The sequence below is a fragment of the Chionomys nivalis genome, chromosome 26 (assembly GCF_950005125.1).
Source record: "Chionomys nivalis chromosome 26, mChiNiv1.1, whole genome shotgun sequence".
NCBI lineage: Eukaryota > Metazoa > Chordata > Mammalia > Rodentia > Cricetidae > Chionomys > Chionomys nivalis.
Genome location: NC_080111.1, coordinates 102501 through 119727, shown reverse-complemented (window position 1 = coordinate 119727; position 17227 = coordinate 102501). Strand labels below are relative to the sequence as shown.

At 38.7% G+C, this 17227-nt stretch overlaps 1 protein-coding gene across 3 annotated transcripts in view; it reads left to right on the top strand.

The window, feature by feature from the left end:
• Carf (calcium responsive transcription factor) overlaps window positions 1-17227 on the top strand; it is a 37940-nt gene that overhangs the window by 14226 nt on the left and 6487 nt on the right. For 2 of the 3 annotated variants that reach the window (XM_057758519.1, XM_057758518.1), the window contains exons 8-14: window positions 2556-2640; window positions 3803-3992; window positions 5222-5342; window positions 9067-9210; window positions 10572-10805; window positions 13463-13625; window positions 15974-16037. In XM_057758519.1, the coding sequence (XP_057614502.1) occupies window positions 2556-2640; window positions 3803-3992; window positions 5222-5342; window positions 9067-9210; window positions 10572-10805; window positions 13463-13625; window positions 15974-16037 (1001 nt within the window). The remainder of the gene's footprint in view (window positions 1-2555; window positions 2641-3802; window positions 3993-5221; window positions 5343-9066; window positions 9211-10571; window positions 10806-13462; window positions 13626-15973; window positions 16038-17227) is intronic. The other variant, XM_057758520.1, reaches the window with a different exon arrangement.

Below are 17227 nucleotides of genomic sequence, written 5' to 3'. Positions count from 1 at the left end.
GGAATGAAATAAATAAGAAGCCTACTGTGTTTTTGTTTGATCTGTATAAGCAAACATATTCTCAGACAAATGAAAGTCTACATTGGATGGTGGCAAGAAGGAATCTCAGTCACTAAACCAGTTTTTAGATATGATCAAGTTTGCAGATACAAAACCCCTTGAATGAAGAGAAGGACAGATTCCCCTTAGGAAGGACCTTGCTAAAATACCTAAGAATTTTGCTATTAGCCTTTCTCCTGCATTTCCCCAGAGAGACCGATGTTTTTTTTTGTTTTGTTTTGTTTTGTTTTTGTTTTTTTTGTTTTTTTTTGTTTTTTTTTTTTTTTTTTACCATGCTAAGTGTACACTGGGGAAGTAATTAGACTTTCCAGGGTCTTTAGGATACTGGTTCTGAATTGATACTGATTCTAGGAAATCCCAAGAAGCACTGTAGTCCTCCAGTTAAAGGAGGGGCTTCTGGAGGTAGAGTTGATTAATGGAGTTTTAGTGAAGTCTGTCTCACAGTAGAACCAGTGGGTCCCTGAACTCATCCTATGGTTATTTCCCCAGATCTAGAATGTATAATTGGGATGTAAGATATACTTAGAAGTTGGCAGAATTCCTACAGCTCTTGACTCTGGCTAGCCCCACTGTTTTGCCTGTGCATGACGACCAACTCGACCACTATTCTGCTAGAATGGCTCACATTGCTTCTTTAAAGGAACACTTTACAAATGCTTCATGGTTTTAGACATACGTGTGTCCTTGATGATCTGGGCAGTTCCCTGGTATTTTAAAAATGAACTCAAGATCTGAGCCTCTTGATTGACACGATTCTGTAGGGTTTTCTGAATGAAGAGAGTGGCTTGGATGCTCACCTTCCTAGACCTGGATGGAGTGGGGAGGGCCTTGGACTTCCCACAGGGCAGGGCACCCTGACTTCTCTTAGGACTGGAGAGGGAAGGGGAGGATGGGATGAGGTAGAACTTTTTAATAAATAAATTAAAAAAAGAGAGTGGTGAACATTTTCATAGGTCACCTCTGGCCATATCTAAGAAGAGTTTATTGCTTTATCCTTTAGCCTCATCAGGAACTATAATGGAGATTATCAATAAAAAAGTTACTATGGCAGGAGAGACTGCTCAACAATTAAGAGCTTGTTGAGATGATCCTTTGTGAAAAGGAAGAAATTGTTTCTAAAGCAGAATATAAGGTTTTATATTAAAAAAAAGAGATTTCTAGAAGAAGCCAGAAAAACATAAATCAATGGCATGGAATACATCTAGCATTAAATAAATGTACAGAAATTTTTGTTTGTTTGTTTTTAAAAAGGAGTCAGAGGCTAGAGAGATGGTTCTGTGCTTAAGAGTACTTGTTCTTGTAGAGGACCTGGGTGTGGTTACTAGCACCCATACAGTGGGTTACAGCTCCCCGTAATTCCAGTTCCAGGGGATACAATGCCCACTCTAACCCCAGTCACATGTGGTGGTGTATTAACTTACATGTATGTTAACTATGAAGATACATTTTTTTGTTTTGTTTTGTTTTTTGTTTTTCGAGACAGAGTTTCTCTGTGGTTTTGGAGCCTGTCCTGGAACTAGCTCTTGTAGACCAGGTTTGTCTGGAACTCACAGAGATCCGCCTGCCTCCGCCTCCCGAGTGCTGGGATTAAAGGCATGCGCCACCACCACCCGGCCATAAAATATTTTTTTTAAAGATGTGGGGAGATGGCTTAGTTAGTAAAGCATTCGGCACGAAGTACGAGGCTCTGTGTTTTTTTTTTTTTTTTTTTTGGTTTTTTCGAGACAGGGTTTCTCTGTAGCTTTGGAACCTGTCCTGGAACTCCCTTTGTAGACCAGGCTGGCCTCGAACTCACAGAGATCCACCTGCCTCTTCCTCCCAAGTGCTGGGATTAAAGGCGTGCGCCACCAACGCCCGGCGGTATAGTAGTTCTTGTCTGTGGCCTCTGGAAAGTGGGCCCAAAGGAAGACTGAGCCCTTGAGTTCACTAGCCAGCCAGTTTGCAGAGTTAGTGAGCTCCAGGTTTAGTGAGAAACCCAGTCTTAAAAAACAAGATGAGCCAGATGGTGTGGTGGTGGCACAGGCCTTTAATCCCAGCACTTGGGAGGCAGAGGCAGGCAGATCTCTGTGAGTTCAAGTCTATCCTGGTCTACAGAGCAAGTTCTAGGACAGTAAGGGCTACACAGAGAAACCCTGTCTGAAAACAAAACAAAACAAACAAACAAAAAATCTGAAAAGTTGGGGAGCAGAGGCAGGCGGATCTCTGTGAGTTCGAGGCCAGCCTGGTCTAGAAGAGCTAGCTCCAGGACAGGAACCAAAAGCTACAGAGAAACCCTGTCTCAAAAATTAAAAAAAAAAAAATTTGAAAAGTTAAGGGTGACTATGGAAAATATCTGATGTCAACCTCTGGTTTTGATATACATACGCACACATATATATGCACATGTGTGCCCATATGTTACAATATTACACACACATTACGAAGTAAAGAAAAACAAAGCAGTTAAATGTTTTGTCATGCATTGCTGTGTATTTACATCTATTCTTCTCTCCCAGACTGCTCGAGGAATCTTTGCCATCTCCTCTGCAGCCACTTTCTTCTAACACACCTATATGGGCCTGCCGTCTTAGGAGTTGTGAGGTAGGTTTCATTTACCTGGTTATGGCAACATTTCATCCCCGAATGAACATTTTTGCATACAAATAGTAAGTCGCTATCTGTCATATTCTGTATGCATTTATGCTTAATCTAAGCTCACCTGTTGTTTCATTCTTTAAAGATCAAGGCTCTGGTAAAGCGGAAGTTTTGCCTATTGTGTGGTGCATGCCTGTAATCCCAGCCCTTGGGAGGTGGTGGCCGGAGGACCAAGAGTTTAGAATGTTCCTTGGCTACATGAGTTTGAGACCAGCTTGGGTTACATAAAGCCCTTTCCCTGAAACACAGACTGGAACAAGAGAAAAAGCAGCGGTCATATAAAGCTCTTCTGGCTGGCTCCACTATCGTTTCTTCTCTGTGGCTGACTTTCCTTGTTATCATCCCTTTCTACTTTTGCTTTGAATTACCTCCTTCCTCCCTCCCTTCCTTCCTCCTTCTCTCTCTCTCTATGTTTGCATTTATTTCTTTTTATAGTCTCAGTATAAATTCCTCAAAATTTGCTTTTGACTTTGTCTTCATTTTATCTTTTGAAGGATTTTACCTATTTTGTTGACTTTCAACTATAAAATATTTTGCAAATCTATATCACCAGTTCTGTAATTCTTACTGTTGTCCCAGACCTTCAGCGTCTTTTTGGAAGTTTTATTTAGAGTTTACCTTAAATTCACTGCAACCATATCAGTTCTGCTTCCTAAATTCTTTGCCTGTTCCATTAGTAAACACCATTTCCTTAGATATCCAGACTCAAAGTTTTAGACTGATTTCTTTGTTTCATTCAGATACTTAGCTGGCTTTTGTTGTTATTGTTGTTTTGACTGTGTTTGTTGGAGATGATCTCACAATGTAGCCATAGCTGGCCCGATACTCACTATGCAGACAAAGCTAACTTTAAAACGTGTGTTAGTTGATCTAGGGGTAGAATTTTAGATACCCAAAAGAATGGTATATTACATATTCTTCAAGCTTTCTTTTCTAACTTACATATGGCGGCAAATGTGTCATTATACACCATTACATCTGTTTGACGATAGCGCTTGAGTTCAGATCAGACCCCACTGGTTGTACAGGCCCGTGGTGGGGAAGTGAACTGATGCTGTTTCATCTTTGGTAACCGTCGTGTTAAACTAACTGTTCACTCCCTTTACAGAAAATTGGAGACTCCTACCGGGGCTACTGTGTGAGTGAGACTGAATTAGAGAGCATCCTAACTTTTCACAAGCAGCAAACGCAGAGTGTCTGGGGCACTCGCCAGTCTCCAAGCCCAGCCAAACCCGCCACGCGCTTGATGTGGAAGTCCCAGTATGTCCCCTATGACGGTATCCCGTTTGTCAATGCAGGTACTTCTCATCAGTTACTTACAGCTCCCCAGTAGCTGTGCTCTTTGTGAACATGTGATTTCTCTGTGATAGGATACATTTCATTTTGGTAGGTAAGAACTTAATTTTAATTGCTAGAAATGAATATTAAACTAAAAAGAAAACAGCAAATATAACTAATTTATGTCATAAAATTATGTTTTACTCTATGACACTGAATAAATAATACTTCATAAATAGAATTTTAAATTCCAAGTAGACCTATAGACAACATAACATAACCAAAATTAATTCTTTATAGTCTCACTAACACAAATAAATCATTTCTCAGATAGATAGATGATAGATATATGGACAGACATATAAAATTTAATTGTTTAGAACAGATTCTACAGCCAAGCAAGTTCCAGAAGCTTTGTTTTTTGAGATTTTTAGGCTTCAGATTTACTTATAAATAATTGATGTGCTGTGAGAATCGGGGTGGTTGGAGAGAAGGCTCAGAGAGAGGTTAAGAGCACTGGCTGCTCTTCTAGAGGTCCTGAGTTCAATTCCCAGCAACTACGTGATGGCTCACAACCATCCATAATGAGATCTGGTGTCCTCTTCTGGTGTGTAGGCAGAACACTGTATACATACTAAATAAATAAGTTTAAAAAAGAATTAATGTGCTGATTTTTATTTCTGTTGACAATGTTATAAACTTCTCTACATGCAATCCCTGGCTTAGTATTTCCAGACTTTAAAAAATATCCAGGTTAGGCCGGGCATAGTGGCATATACCTTTAATCCCAGCATTCAGAAGGCAGAGATAGGAATATCTCTGAGTTTGAGGCCAGTCTGATTTGTGTAGTAAGTTCCAGGACAATCAAGGCTATACAAACAAAACAAAACAAAACAAACAAACAAAAAACTCAGCCAGAAGTACTGGGGTGCTACTTTATAATCCAGCACTCAGGGAAGCAGAGGTAGAAGGCTCTGCAGGAGTTCAAAGCCAGCCAAGGCTACTTAGTGGACCCTGTATCAAAAAAGAAAAAGAAAAAGAAAATTATGGGAATTTTCATATGCATCAAAAATAGAGGTAAGAATATAAAAACTGTCTGCATTTTTAGTAAGAAATACTGATGTTTTTGCTCCGTAAGATTATGTAATTAAGACTATAGATTTTGAAATTGCCACAACTAAGTTATTAAAGATCTGTCTAGAATATATGAGCACCTAAATTACGTTCATTGGTTGGTTTTGGGCTACAGGTAGTCGAGCTGTGGTAATGGAGTGTCAGTATGGACCAAGGAGAAAAGGTTTTCAGTTAAAGAGAATCAGTGAACAAGAAAGCAGGTCTTGTCATCTCTACAAAGCTACGTGCCCAGCCAGGTAAGCTTATTTTATCTTACTTTATTTTTTTACAATGAAGTTTTTATTTATTTTTATTTTTTTAATTTTTTTTTTTTTTTTTTTTTGATTTTCGAGACAGGGTTTCTCTGTAGCTTTGGAGCCTGTCCTGGAACTAGCTTTTGTAGACCAGGTTGGCCTTGAACTCACAGAGATCCGCCTGCTTCTGCCTCCCGAGTGCTGGGATTAAAGGCGCGCCACCACTGCCCGGCTTGAAGTTTTATTTTTGAATAGCAAATAGAAGAATTTTTATTAAGTTTAAACAGTTCAATTATGTGAATTCTAAGTTCTTTTTCCCACTACTGTTTTGTATCTTTCTCATTAAAACCTCAGTTCTTCTACCCTAAAAGGTCACTAAAGCCTGCTAATGTTTTCTTTCTTTAAACTGAGGTAATAGTATTCCCTCTTTTCTGCTGTCTGAAATACTATAGTGAATATTTATCTTAGTTAGGGTTTCTATGGCTATGAGGAGACACCATGACCATGGCAACTTTTTTATCTATCTATCTATCTATCTATCTATCTATCTATCTATCTATCTATCTATCTATCTATCTTCCTACCTATCTAATTTATTTATCTACATATTTATTTGTTTGTTTGTTCATTTATTTATTTATTTTACATACAGTGTCCTGAGTACAGGAGGGCACCAGATCTCATTACAGATGGCTGTGAACCACCATGTGGTTACTGGGAATTGAACTCAGGTCCTCTGGAAGACCAGACAGTGCTCTTAACCTCTGAGCCATCTCTCCAGTCTGACCATGGCAACTCTTACAAAGGAAAAACATTTAATTGGGTGGTTTACAGTTCCGAGGCAGGTCATTATCATGGTGGGATGTGGCGGCATGCAGGCAGACGTAGTGCTGGAGAGGGAGCTGAGAGTCTACATCTTGCACAGATAACAAGAGGTAGTCTGAGACACTGGGCATGGCTTGAGTATATATGAGACCTCAAAGCCCTCCTCCAACAAGGCCACAGCTCCCTATGAGCTGATGGGGGCCACTCACATTCAGACCACCTCAATATCTAATGCACAGATACCAAAGTGCTGACTAGTGTTCCTATGACATGCACTACTCACCAAATCCTCTGCTGTCTTCATTTCTAGTTTATCTTTAAAGTGACTTTTCTCTTAAATGTCTGTTTAGTACTCCATTTTAAAGCATACCATTTAATTAATCCTCTATGTATAGATATGTAAGCTATGAAAACATTGTTTTTCATATGTCACCAGGCTAGCTTCACACACACTGTGTGGCCAAGGGTGGCCTTGAATTTCTTTTTTTTTTTTTTTTTTTTTTGTTTTTTTTTTTGTTTTTTCGAGACAGGGTTTCTCTGTGGTTTTGGAGCCTGTCCTGGAACTAGCTCTTGTAGACCAGGCTGGTCTCGAACTCACAGAGATCCGCCTGCCTCTGCCTCCCAAGTGCTGGGATTAAAGGCGTGCGCCACCACTGCCCGGCTGGCCTTGAATTTCTTATCCTCCTGCCTCTGCCTCTTTAATTCTGGGATTTACAGATGTTTACCAGTATACCTAGTGACAAATTCTGTATTAGATCAAAACCACAACCAATAACCTCATTTCAGCTTATTAGTAAGATAAATGGTAATTGTCAGGGAAAGGTTATATATTTTTAAAATGTTGACAAAGAAAAAAATGCTTCTAAGAGATTTTACCAATTTACACTCATACCAGCAATGTATAAGAGCCATAGTAATTTTTAGGTAGAGGACTAGGTTGTCATTGCTCTGGGTGAGAATAAAAAATATGAATCAATAAAGGATTTTTTCCTTAATATTCTATACTCTCTTAGACATTGAAAATGTTCAAAATTATTAGTAAAATGAAAAAATGTTAAATGCATATTGGGCTGGGGGATAGGAAAGTGGTACAGGTAGCCCAGGTGTGTAGCATGCACATATCCCTAGGCCAAATCAGCAGCGCTTCAAAAGAAGAGAGTATGTATGCTGAGTGTCCTACTCAAGCCTGTGATCCCGGGTGCTTGGGAGATTAGGGGAAAGACTCATTTGAGCCTACGAATTTAGCCTACAAGTTTAGTTCAGCCTTAGCAACAAGGACCCTTCGTCAAACAAAACAAAGGTAATATGTTATGGTTGGACTTGGTTGATAATTGAAGAAATTTTTTTTAGCATTACATATATCACAAACTTAAGCATTCTCATGTTTTAGAAGACTTGTGTGGAGGCCAGAGAGATGGTTCAGTGGTAAACTGCTCTTTCAGAGGACCCAGCACCCACATGGTGGCTCACAAACATCTGCGACACCAGTTCCAGGAGTTATATGCATACATATCCTTAGGCATGTGCACTCTCACACACAGACACACACATACACATACACACATGCACATACATACACACACATATACACATACACGCACACACAAACATGCACACACCTATACACATACACGCACCCACAAACACGCACATACACACATACACACAGATACACACACATACACATATACACATACACACATACACACAGATACTGACACACACATACACATATACACACATGCACACACACGCACACACACACACACACAGACTAAAACAAACATTTTTAAAAGACCGTTGTGATCATGCACACCTGTAATCTCAACACTCGAGGGTAGAGAAAGAAGTAGCATGAGTGCACAAAGATAGAAATACACACAATACACAACATAAATAAGTAAATCAAATGTATTAAAAATTTAAATTTTTAATATTTAATAATAAATTAAAAATTAGGAGACTGGAGAGATAGCACAACACTTAAGAGCACTGACTGATCTTACTGAGAACTTGGGTTCAATTTTCAGCACCAACATGGTGTTTCACAAGTATCCCTGACTGTAGGTCCAGGGTCTGTAAAGCCCTCCTCTGACCTCTGCAGTCACATGGTGCACAACATGCATGCAGTCAAAACACCCATACTCATAAAACAAGAAAGTCTTTTTTTTTTTTTTTTAATTTAGGGTCTCATGAGATAGCTAGAATGTGGTCAAGAAGTTTGTGCTTGATTGAAAATACAGAGAGACTCTTCAACAGAGGAATATAATTTTCTTCTTTTTCTTTTTGGGAAACAGTCTCTGGCTATCCTGGAACTTGCTATGTAGATCAGGCTGGCCTTGAACTCATAAAGACCCTCCTCTCTGGGATTAAAGGCGTGCACCACCACTAGTGGCTTAATTATGTGTTTTTGTTGGTTAGGCAGTGGTACTCACCTTTAATCCCATTACTGGGGGGTGGAGCAGAGGCAGGTGGATTGCTGTGAGTTCAAGGTCTTCCGCGTGTACAGAATGAGTTCCAGGACAGCCAGAGATGTACAAAGAAACCCTGTCTTGAAAAAAACGAAAAAAAATCACACATCTTTGTTGTATGAATGAATTTAGGTAATGAGAGGTTCAAGGCGATCAGCCTGGAAGAAGATCCGTAACATAAACCAAATGCAAATTATGGCTTCCAGGACAGGGAAGGGGAAAAAGGTTAAAAAAAATATCTATATTTAGACATTTATACTCAGTTTGTGATCACTGTTAATTTTCTAAATATCATGCACTCAATATGACAGCTTTTATAAGCTTCTGAATACTAAATTCAATATTCTCTAACTTTTCTTTTTGAGTTCTTTATTGATGTTAGGTATTTCTTGAGATTATAATGAACAGTTTCTTCTTTGTATTGCATAAAGGATTTACATTAAAAAGGTACAGAAGTTCCCTGAATACAGAGTGCCTACAGACCCCCGGATGGACAGGAAGACCATCAGAGTGGAGCAGGAGAAAGCCTTCAGCATGCTGAAGAAGAACCTGGTGGATGCTGGGGGTGTTCTTCGGTATGACATTCAGACACTGTTTTCAATTGTTTCATCGAGGACTGGCTTTATAAGTTAGATACCTCACCAGTATTAAACTTATTTACTATTGTATATGTTATTAAGTTTATTACCTAAAAATTGTGTATAACTCAAAGCATACGTTGTTGATTACTATGATAGCCATCTGTGAATTTTAATCCCTTAGTAAAATTTCATTTTATGCTTCATGTTTTAGATAGAAGGAACTATAATATTTCTGGCTTACTGTTCTTTATTTGTTAATTCAGGTGAAGAATTTATTATTGCATGAGGTCAAATATAAGGAAAACTTTTATATGATCGTTTATAAAAATTTTAAAAATGAAGTCATTAACTAGACCCTTAAATTTTTAAAATATGTAGCTCTAATATTTTTCTTTTAAAAATATCATTAGATTTTTAAATTTTATTTTGTTTTTAAGAGGTTTTCCTGCATGTATATATGTGCACCATGTACATTTTGATGCCATGGAGGTCAGAAAAGGGCTTTGGATTCCCTAGGACTTGAGTTATAGATGGTTGTGAATCACCATGTGTATGCTGGCAATCAAACCTGGGATCTCTGCAAGTATACCAAATACTCTTAACAACTGAGTTATCTCTCCAGCTCCATACTATACAACTTGCTCTCTTTTGTTTTTATCGGTTTATATCAAGCAGAAGTACAGGGAGTCAGTGGGATAGCTCAGTGAGTTCACTCTCCAGGGCCCTCATGATAAAAGGCAAGAACTGACTCCTTCACGTTGTTTTCTGACCTCTACATATGCCTGCTGACACATATGTGTCCCCACATATACACATACACAAACAATAAATGTAAAAGACTATCCAAGTGCTTCACCAAAATTTAAATCACTAGTCTCTCTCTCTCTCTCTCTCTCTCTCTCTCTCTCTCTCTCTCTCTCTCTCTCTCTCTCTCTCTCTCTTTGTGTGTGTCTCATGTGCATGCCTGGTACCTATGTAAATTGGAAAAGAGCTTTGGGTACCTGGAGCTGGAGTTACAGATGGCTGTGAGCTACCATGTGGATCAGCAAGTGCTCTTAACTTCTGAGCAGTCTCTCTGCCCTCATATATGTGTAAATCCCTGCATTGCCTTAACATTAGGGTCATAGTAAAAGTTTATGAAGCTACCTTTTTGAGTATAAAGTCAATCTTAGAGGAGTTGAACATAAGACATTTTAAATTTTATTCTACATAGCATAATCATATGTGATTTTTGTTTAAAAGGTTATTCCGTCTCTTGATGCATATTAGCCTAAGTAATATGATTCCCACTTTTGTCTGAATTATCAAATTTTAATATTTAAATTTTAATAATTTCAAATGTTTTCTCTTATCAGATGGTATGTGCAGTTACCTACACAGCAAGCTCATCAGTATCATGAATTAGAGACTCGTGGCCTCTCTCTGTCACCATCTCCTTTTCCTATGTCTTCTCTTGAGGAAGAGGAAACTGTAGTCAGAGATGAGAACTGTGCGTTGCCCTCACGTCTCCACCCGCAAGTAGCGCATAAGATTCAGGAATTAGTGTCTCAGGGAGTAGGACAAGTGTATGCATTGAGGAAGCAGCTCAGGTACAGGAGAAGCAGCGTTTTCTTTTACACTGGTTGCCTAGGTGATAGACTAAGCATTGATTTTCCAGGACATCTCCATCTCACCTGTGAACACTGTTTTCAGCCAATGCTTGGCAAGCTTCATATGGTATTTCTTAATATAATTCTAAATGCTTATTTGAGACACTAAATCTTTGGCAGATTAGACTATTTCTACGTGAAGAATTTATTTTATTTTACTAGCTAAGGTCTTCCTGGCCTTTAATTCACTTATATATCCCAGGTTGGCTTCCAGTTTTCAGCAATCTTCCTATCTCAGGTAACTAAGTGCTGGGATTACAGGTGTGAGTCACTATTCCTGAAATGAATTGAATGACATGATACATATTATTAAGATAAAAATGTGTAGAATCAGAATATTAAAAACCTAGATTAAAGTAATTATTTTAGATTATTTGAAATTAAATAGAATTTTATTGTAATGGGGAATGAATATGATCAAAATAGAATATATACATGTATGATGTTCTCAAAAATTAAAATATTTTATTTTTAAAAAGATAAGTTAAACTATTTACTATAACCATGTTATATTCAACCATAAATATGTTATGTATCACAACAACATTAATTATCTTGAGTACCATTAAAGATACGTCAAAATACTACAAATAAAAGTTCCATTAGGCTGGAGGTGATGGCACACACACCTTTAATCCCAGCACTCAGGAAGCAGAAGCAAGTGGATCTCTATGAGTTCAAGGCCAGTCTGGTCTACAGAGCTAGTTCTAGGACATCCAGGGCTACACAGAGAAACCCTGTCTTGAAAAAAGAAAGAAAAAGTTTTTTATTAGATGAATAACTATCCAGATTAACTACAATGACAATTATTGTAATAGGGTGATTGATATATGTATATCACATATTCTGCCAAACCTTTAAATATATAATTTTACACATGAGAGCCGGGCGGTGGTGGCGCACGCCTTTAATCCCAGCACTTGGGAGGCAGAGGCAGGTGGATCTCTGTGAGTTCGAGACCAGCCTGGTCTACAAGAGCTAGTTCCAGGACAGGCTCCAAAGCCACAGAGAAACCCTGTCTCGAAAAACCAAAAAAAAAAATAATAATAATAATTTTACACATGAAAAAATAGAAATTAAAAATTGCTAAGTAATTGCCTTGAAAGACAGCGTCAGAACTGAAACCTGGATCTGGCTGTACAGCCTGTGTGTAACGTTATGATACTTTGCTCCTTTTGTTTACTGTGTACTGAAATCTGAATAACAAAATGAGAATTATAAGAATTAGTTTTTGTCTGTTTGAGATTGCGTCTCACTGTATATCCCTGGCTAGATTGGAACTCACTATGTAGACCAGGCCTCATAGAGATCTACTGGCCTCTGCATCCTGAGTGCTGGGATTCAAAGTGTGCACAGCTACAGTGAGCAGACACCGTATAACCTTTCTGTTTTCAGAAATAAACATTTGTTTTCATTGAGTTGCCTACAGAACAAAGCCAAAATTTAGTAAAGCCATCCACTATTTACTAAAATTTGGCTTATTCTACTTATTTCAAAATTTTAAAATTCTTATTCTACTTATTTAAAAAGAAGTTCAATGAGAAAGAAAAGTAATGCAACTCTGCAGATCTAATAAATGTAATATATAAAGCACAAATGTATTAAACATGTAATTGTATAGCAATGTTACTTTTCTTACATTATCTTGCCTTCCGAAATCTTATTGTCTCACAATATTTGAACCATCAAGTTTCATGTAATATTAATTGGTACCTTTAGAAGCAGTGTAACATGATGTTTACATATACGAATTGGAAATAGGTCCATGTTTTCTTACTTATTAAACAGGTATATAATTCAGGGCAACTTCAACTTGTGCAGCCTTCAACTCCCTCATTTGTAAGGTGGAATTGATTCTTACACCAGGTCACATGGTCACAGTAATAGTTGAAGGAAATACCTGTAGTGTGTTCAGAATTGTGTCTGATATGGTAAGCACTTAAAAACATTATAATGTTCAAACTGAGAATTGTGGTCCAAGTTTAATTCATAAGTATCTTGAGTACCATTAAAGATACGTCGAAATACTACAAATAAAAGTTCCATTAGGCTGGAGGTGATGGCACACACTTTTAATCCCAGCACTTGGAAGTCAGAGGCTGGTACATCTCTGTGAGTTTGAGCCAGCCTGATCTACAGAGTGAGTTCCAGGACAGCCAGTGCTGTTTACACAGAGACACCCTGTCTTGAAACAAGCAAACAAACGAAATAAAATGTTAAAGCTCTGTAATATGTGTGATTTGAACCAATTAAAATAGCACCTTTCGCCGGGCGGCAGTGGTGCACGCCTTTAATCCCAGCACTTGGAAGGCAGAGGCAGGTGGATCTCTGTGAGTTTGAGGCCAGCCTGGTATACAGAGGGAGGCCACCTGGTATACAGAGGTGGCCACCACCACCTGGCAAATTCTATGTTTTAATGAATAGAAGGAAATCTAAAGTGGCTAATATTTTATTATTTACAGAATTATTTTATATACATATGAATTATTTATAGAAATGTGAATCATACTTTATAAAAGCTTATATTGAAAGAGAAACTTTCAATCAGTCTATAAGTGCATCATTATAGTTATATTTTTATTTTATATCCTCCACAGAAAATTTGTGGAAAGAGAGCTGTTCAGACCTGATGAGGTACCTGAAAGACATAATTTGTCCTTTTTTCCAACTGTAAATGATATAAAAAATCATATCCATGAGGTACGGAAATCCTTGAGGACTGGAGATATGGTATATAACCCAGAGATTATTCCAGCAACGGTACGATCACACCCACTTCTTTGTTTCATTAGAGTCTTTCTCAGCTCCCATTAATGCGTTAGCGAGTCTCTAGTTCTGGTAATATTTAATAGAAAAGGCTACTGTTAGACCATCTCAATTGCTATGATTTAAGGAAATACATTAGGTAATTTTCTAAAATATGAATTCCTCAAGCTCTCAGAATGACTTAGTTGCATATTTCTTACTACCCTCACAAGGAAAAGAAACAGTAGATTTCCAAATCTAAATATAACATAGAAAAATCAGTATTTTTTTCTTTATGAGAACTACTTCTTTTTTTTTGTTTTGTTTTTGTTTTTTTTTCGAGACAGGGTTTCTCTGTGGCTTTGGAGCCTGTCCTGGAACTAGCTCTTGTAGACCAGGCTGGTCTCGAACTCACAGAGATTCACCTGCCTCTGCCTCCCAAGTTCTGGGATTAAAGGCGTGCGCCACCACCGCCTGGCGAGAACTCCTTCTTATTCAGTTTACAGACATTTATTGAGCACATACTGAGTATATCCCTTACTCATTTAAAAAAATAGATGGTCAAGGTTAAGTAGTTCAGTTTCAGGTCCACAGAGTGAGCTCTACATGCCATATATGAATATCAGTGTTTACCTCATATTTTATATTGTCATTTCTCTGTCAATATTAGTAATTTCTGAGATAATTTTACCATAGTTATCGAGAAATTAGTGATTACAGTAGAAGTAGTGACTAACTTAGGAATTGAAATCTGAGTAGCTTTAACTTTTTCCTTCTTGACTTTTTACTTTCCAAGTTTTACTATCTGAACATTTTTGAATTGTACTTATTTCTTATGTATGTGGATGTTTTGCTTGCATGCCTGTGTCCCATGGAGGCCAGAAGAGGGTGTCGGATTCCCTGAACCTGGGGTAATAATAAGTGGCTGTGAGTCATCATGATGGGCTCTGTAAGATGAGCTGGTACTTTGCTGCTGAGCATCTTTCCAGTCCTAGTACTTGGGTATTTCAAATGCTGGACCTGCTGGCATGGTTTCTCTTTGTTTGTTGTGTATCTAAACTTATTATTACTCTACCAAATTCAAGAAATAAAATATTTTCCTTCTACACTTCCTATCCAAATTGCTGATATCTGAGTTCATAGACCCTAACATAGTGGGACATACTTGCGCTTTGAGAATGTAAACAAGTACAGAGTGATTACAGAACAAAACACGAGTGTAGTGAAAATAAAACAGGAAGCTGGGGGAGAGCTCATTCTGTAAAGTGCTTGCTGCACAAACATGCTGGTCTAAGTGGGATCCCCTAGGACTCACATAAAAATGCTGAGCATGGTAGGAGTGAACTTCCAGTCCCAGTGCTGGTGTGTGGGGGAAGGATGGAACTTGCTGTCTAATTGGTGAGCCCCAGGACAGTAAAAGTTGCCATCTCAAAGGAAACAGACTTAGTGCTGTCCTCTGGATCTGTACACACACCACACACACACACACACACAGTGTGTGTGAGAGAGAGCGAGGGAGGGAGGGAGGAAGAGAGAGAGAGAGGGAGAAAGGAGAGAGAGAGAGAGAGAGAGAGAGAGAGAGAGAGAGAGAGACGAGAGAGAGAGAGGAGAGAGAGAGTAGAAAAAGAAAGTAGAGGGCTGTAGAGTTGGCTCAGAGGTTAGGAGTGCTGGCTGTTCTTCTAGCGGTCCTGAGTTCAATTTTCAACCCCATGGTGGCTCACAACCATCTAAAATGAGATCTGGTTCCTTCTTCTGAAGGCAGAACACTGTATGCATAATAAATAAATACATCCTAGAAAGAAAGAAAGAAGAAAGAAAGAAAGAAAGAAAGAAAGAAAGAAAGAAAGAAAGAAAGAAAGAAAGACCGAGCAAGCCATAAAGAACAAGCCCGTAAGCATCACTCTTCTGTGGCCTCTGCATCAGCTCCTACTTAGAAGAAAAAGAAAATAGAGTTGGCTAGATGATTCAGTAGGTAATGGTGCTTGCCGTTTCCAAAAGTTGTCCTCTGCTTTCCACATGTGTGCCAAACCATGTGTGTACACGAGACACAAAATAAGTAAAAGTGTGTACATTTGGCTGGACGGTGGTGGCGCACGCCTTTAATCCCAGCACTTGGGAGGCAGAGGCAGGCGGATCTCTGTGAGTTCAAGACCAGCCTGGTCTACAAGAGGCTCCAGGACAGGCTCCAAAACCACAGAGAAACCCTGTCTCGAAAAACCAAAAAAAAAAAAAAAAAAAAAAAAGAGAAAAAAAAGAAAAAGAGTGTATATTTTTAAAAGAAAATATGATTGTTGTATTAATGTCTTAAGATTATTTTCGGTATAACTCCGTTGATTTTGCTGAAACAAATGTTCTCACTTCAGCTTCAGTGGACTACAGATAGCGGGAATATTCTCAGAGAGACTGTAACAGTTACATTTGCAGAAGGTAGGTTGTTTTTGGATATTTTTATAACATAGAAATCAATTGGTGTTATATCTGGAAAGAAGTTAACTATCTCATATAATCATTTTAAAAAAAATCTCTGTGTGCTCCTGTGTCCTGGCGTGTGTGTGAAGGTCAGAGGTCAATGTCATGCCTCCTCCTCCACTACTCTCCGTATCTTTATTTATTTATTTTATGGGCTTTATCACTAATCCTGGAGCTCACTGTTTGAGCTGGTCAGCAAGCCCTAGGGGTCTGCCTTTTCTGCCCCTCTAGCACTGGGACTGCAGACACTCAGGCTACCCTGGCATTTCTGTGACTGCTGGGAATCTGAGCTCATCCTGTTTGCACATCAAGTCCTTTAGTCCCTGAGCCACATCCTTGACTCATCATGTAAGGAGATCGGACTCTATGCTTTTTTATGACCAAAAGAGTTGTTTGTTGTTGAGTAAAAGGATCCTCCTGCTCAGCCCTGATAAGCATGTGCCAGCATATCTGACTCCTACTGAATCTGAGGCTGAATTAGCAAATTCAGCTACAAGAATGGCCCATGTGCCTTGATGCGCAAACTGTTGTCTATGTTGAATTGTTTGCTTTTCTCTGTGTAGTTGTCTCTGTCCTGGAACTTGCTGTGTAGACCAGGCTGGCTTTGAACTCACACATCCACTTGCCTCTGCCTCCTGGATGCTGGGGTTACAGGTGTGCACCACTTCCGCCTGCCATCGCATATGTTCCTAACTCCTGTGTTCTTGAAATTTTTTTTTTTTCGAGACAGGGTTTCTCTGTGGTTTTTTGGAGCCTGTCCTGGAACTAGCTCTTGTAGACCAGGCTGGTTGTTCTTGAAATATTTGAAGTTTCTTTTATTTGTTTGTTTTTGTTTACTCTTTTACATGAGTTCTGTCTCCTGGAAATGTTTTCTCTTTTCTCACTGAGAGCAGTCTCTGGTTTTGAGTGTTTTTCTGACTTCATCTCCTACATTAAGGGAGCTCCTTGTTACGTTTACCTTTGTACCTGCTGTGGTTCCTACTTCATGGGCTTAAAGGTTAGCAATGGATAAACACTAAACAAATGTTTTCTAATTAATTACTATTGTGAAAAGTGCCATGTGGCAATTGTACTAGAAACATGCACTTGGAGGGTAGGGGTGGAAGGGCGTTGCTCTTTAAAATGTCACTTTTAGAGCTGGGTATAGT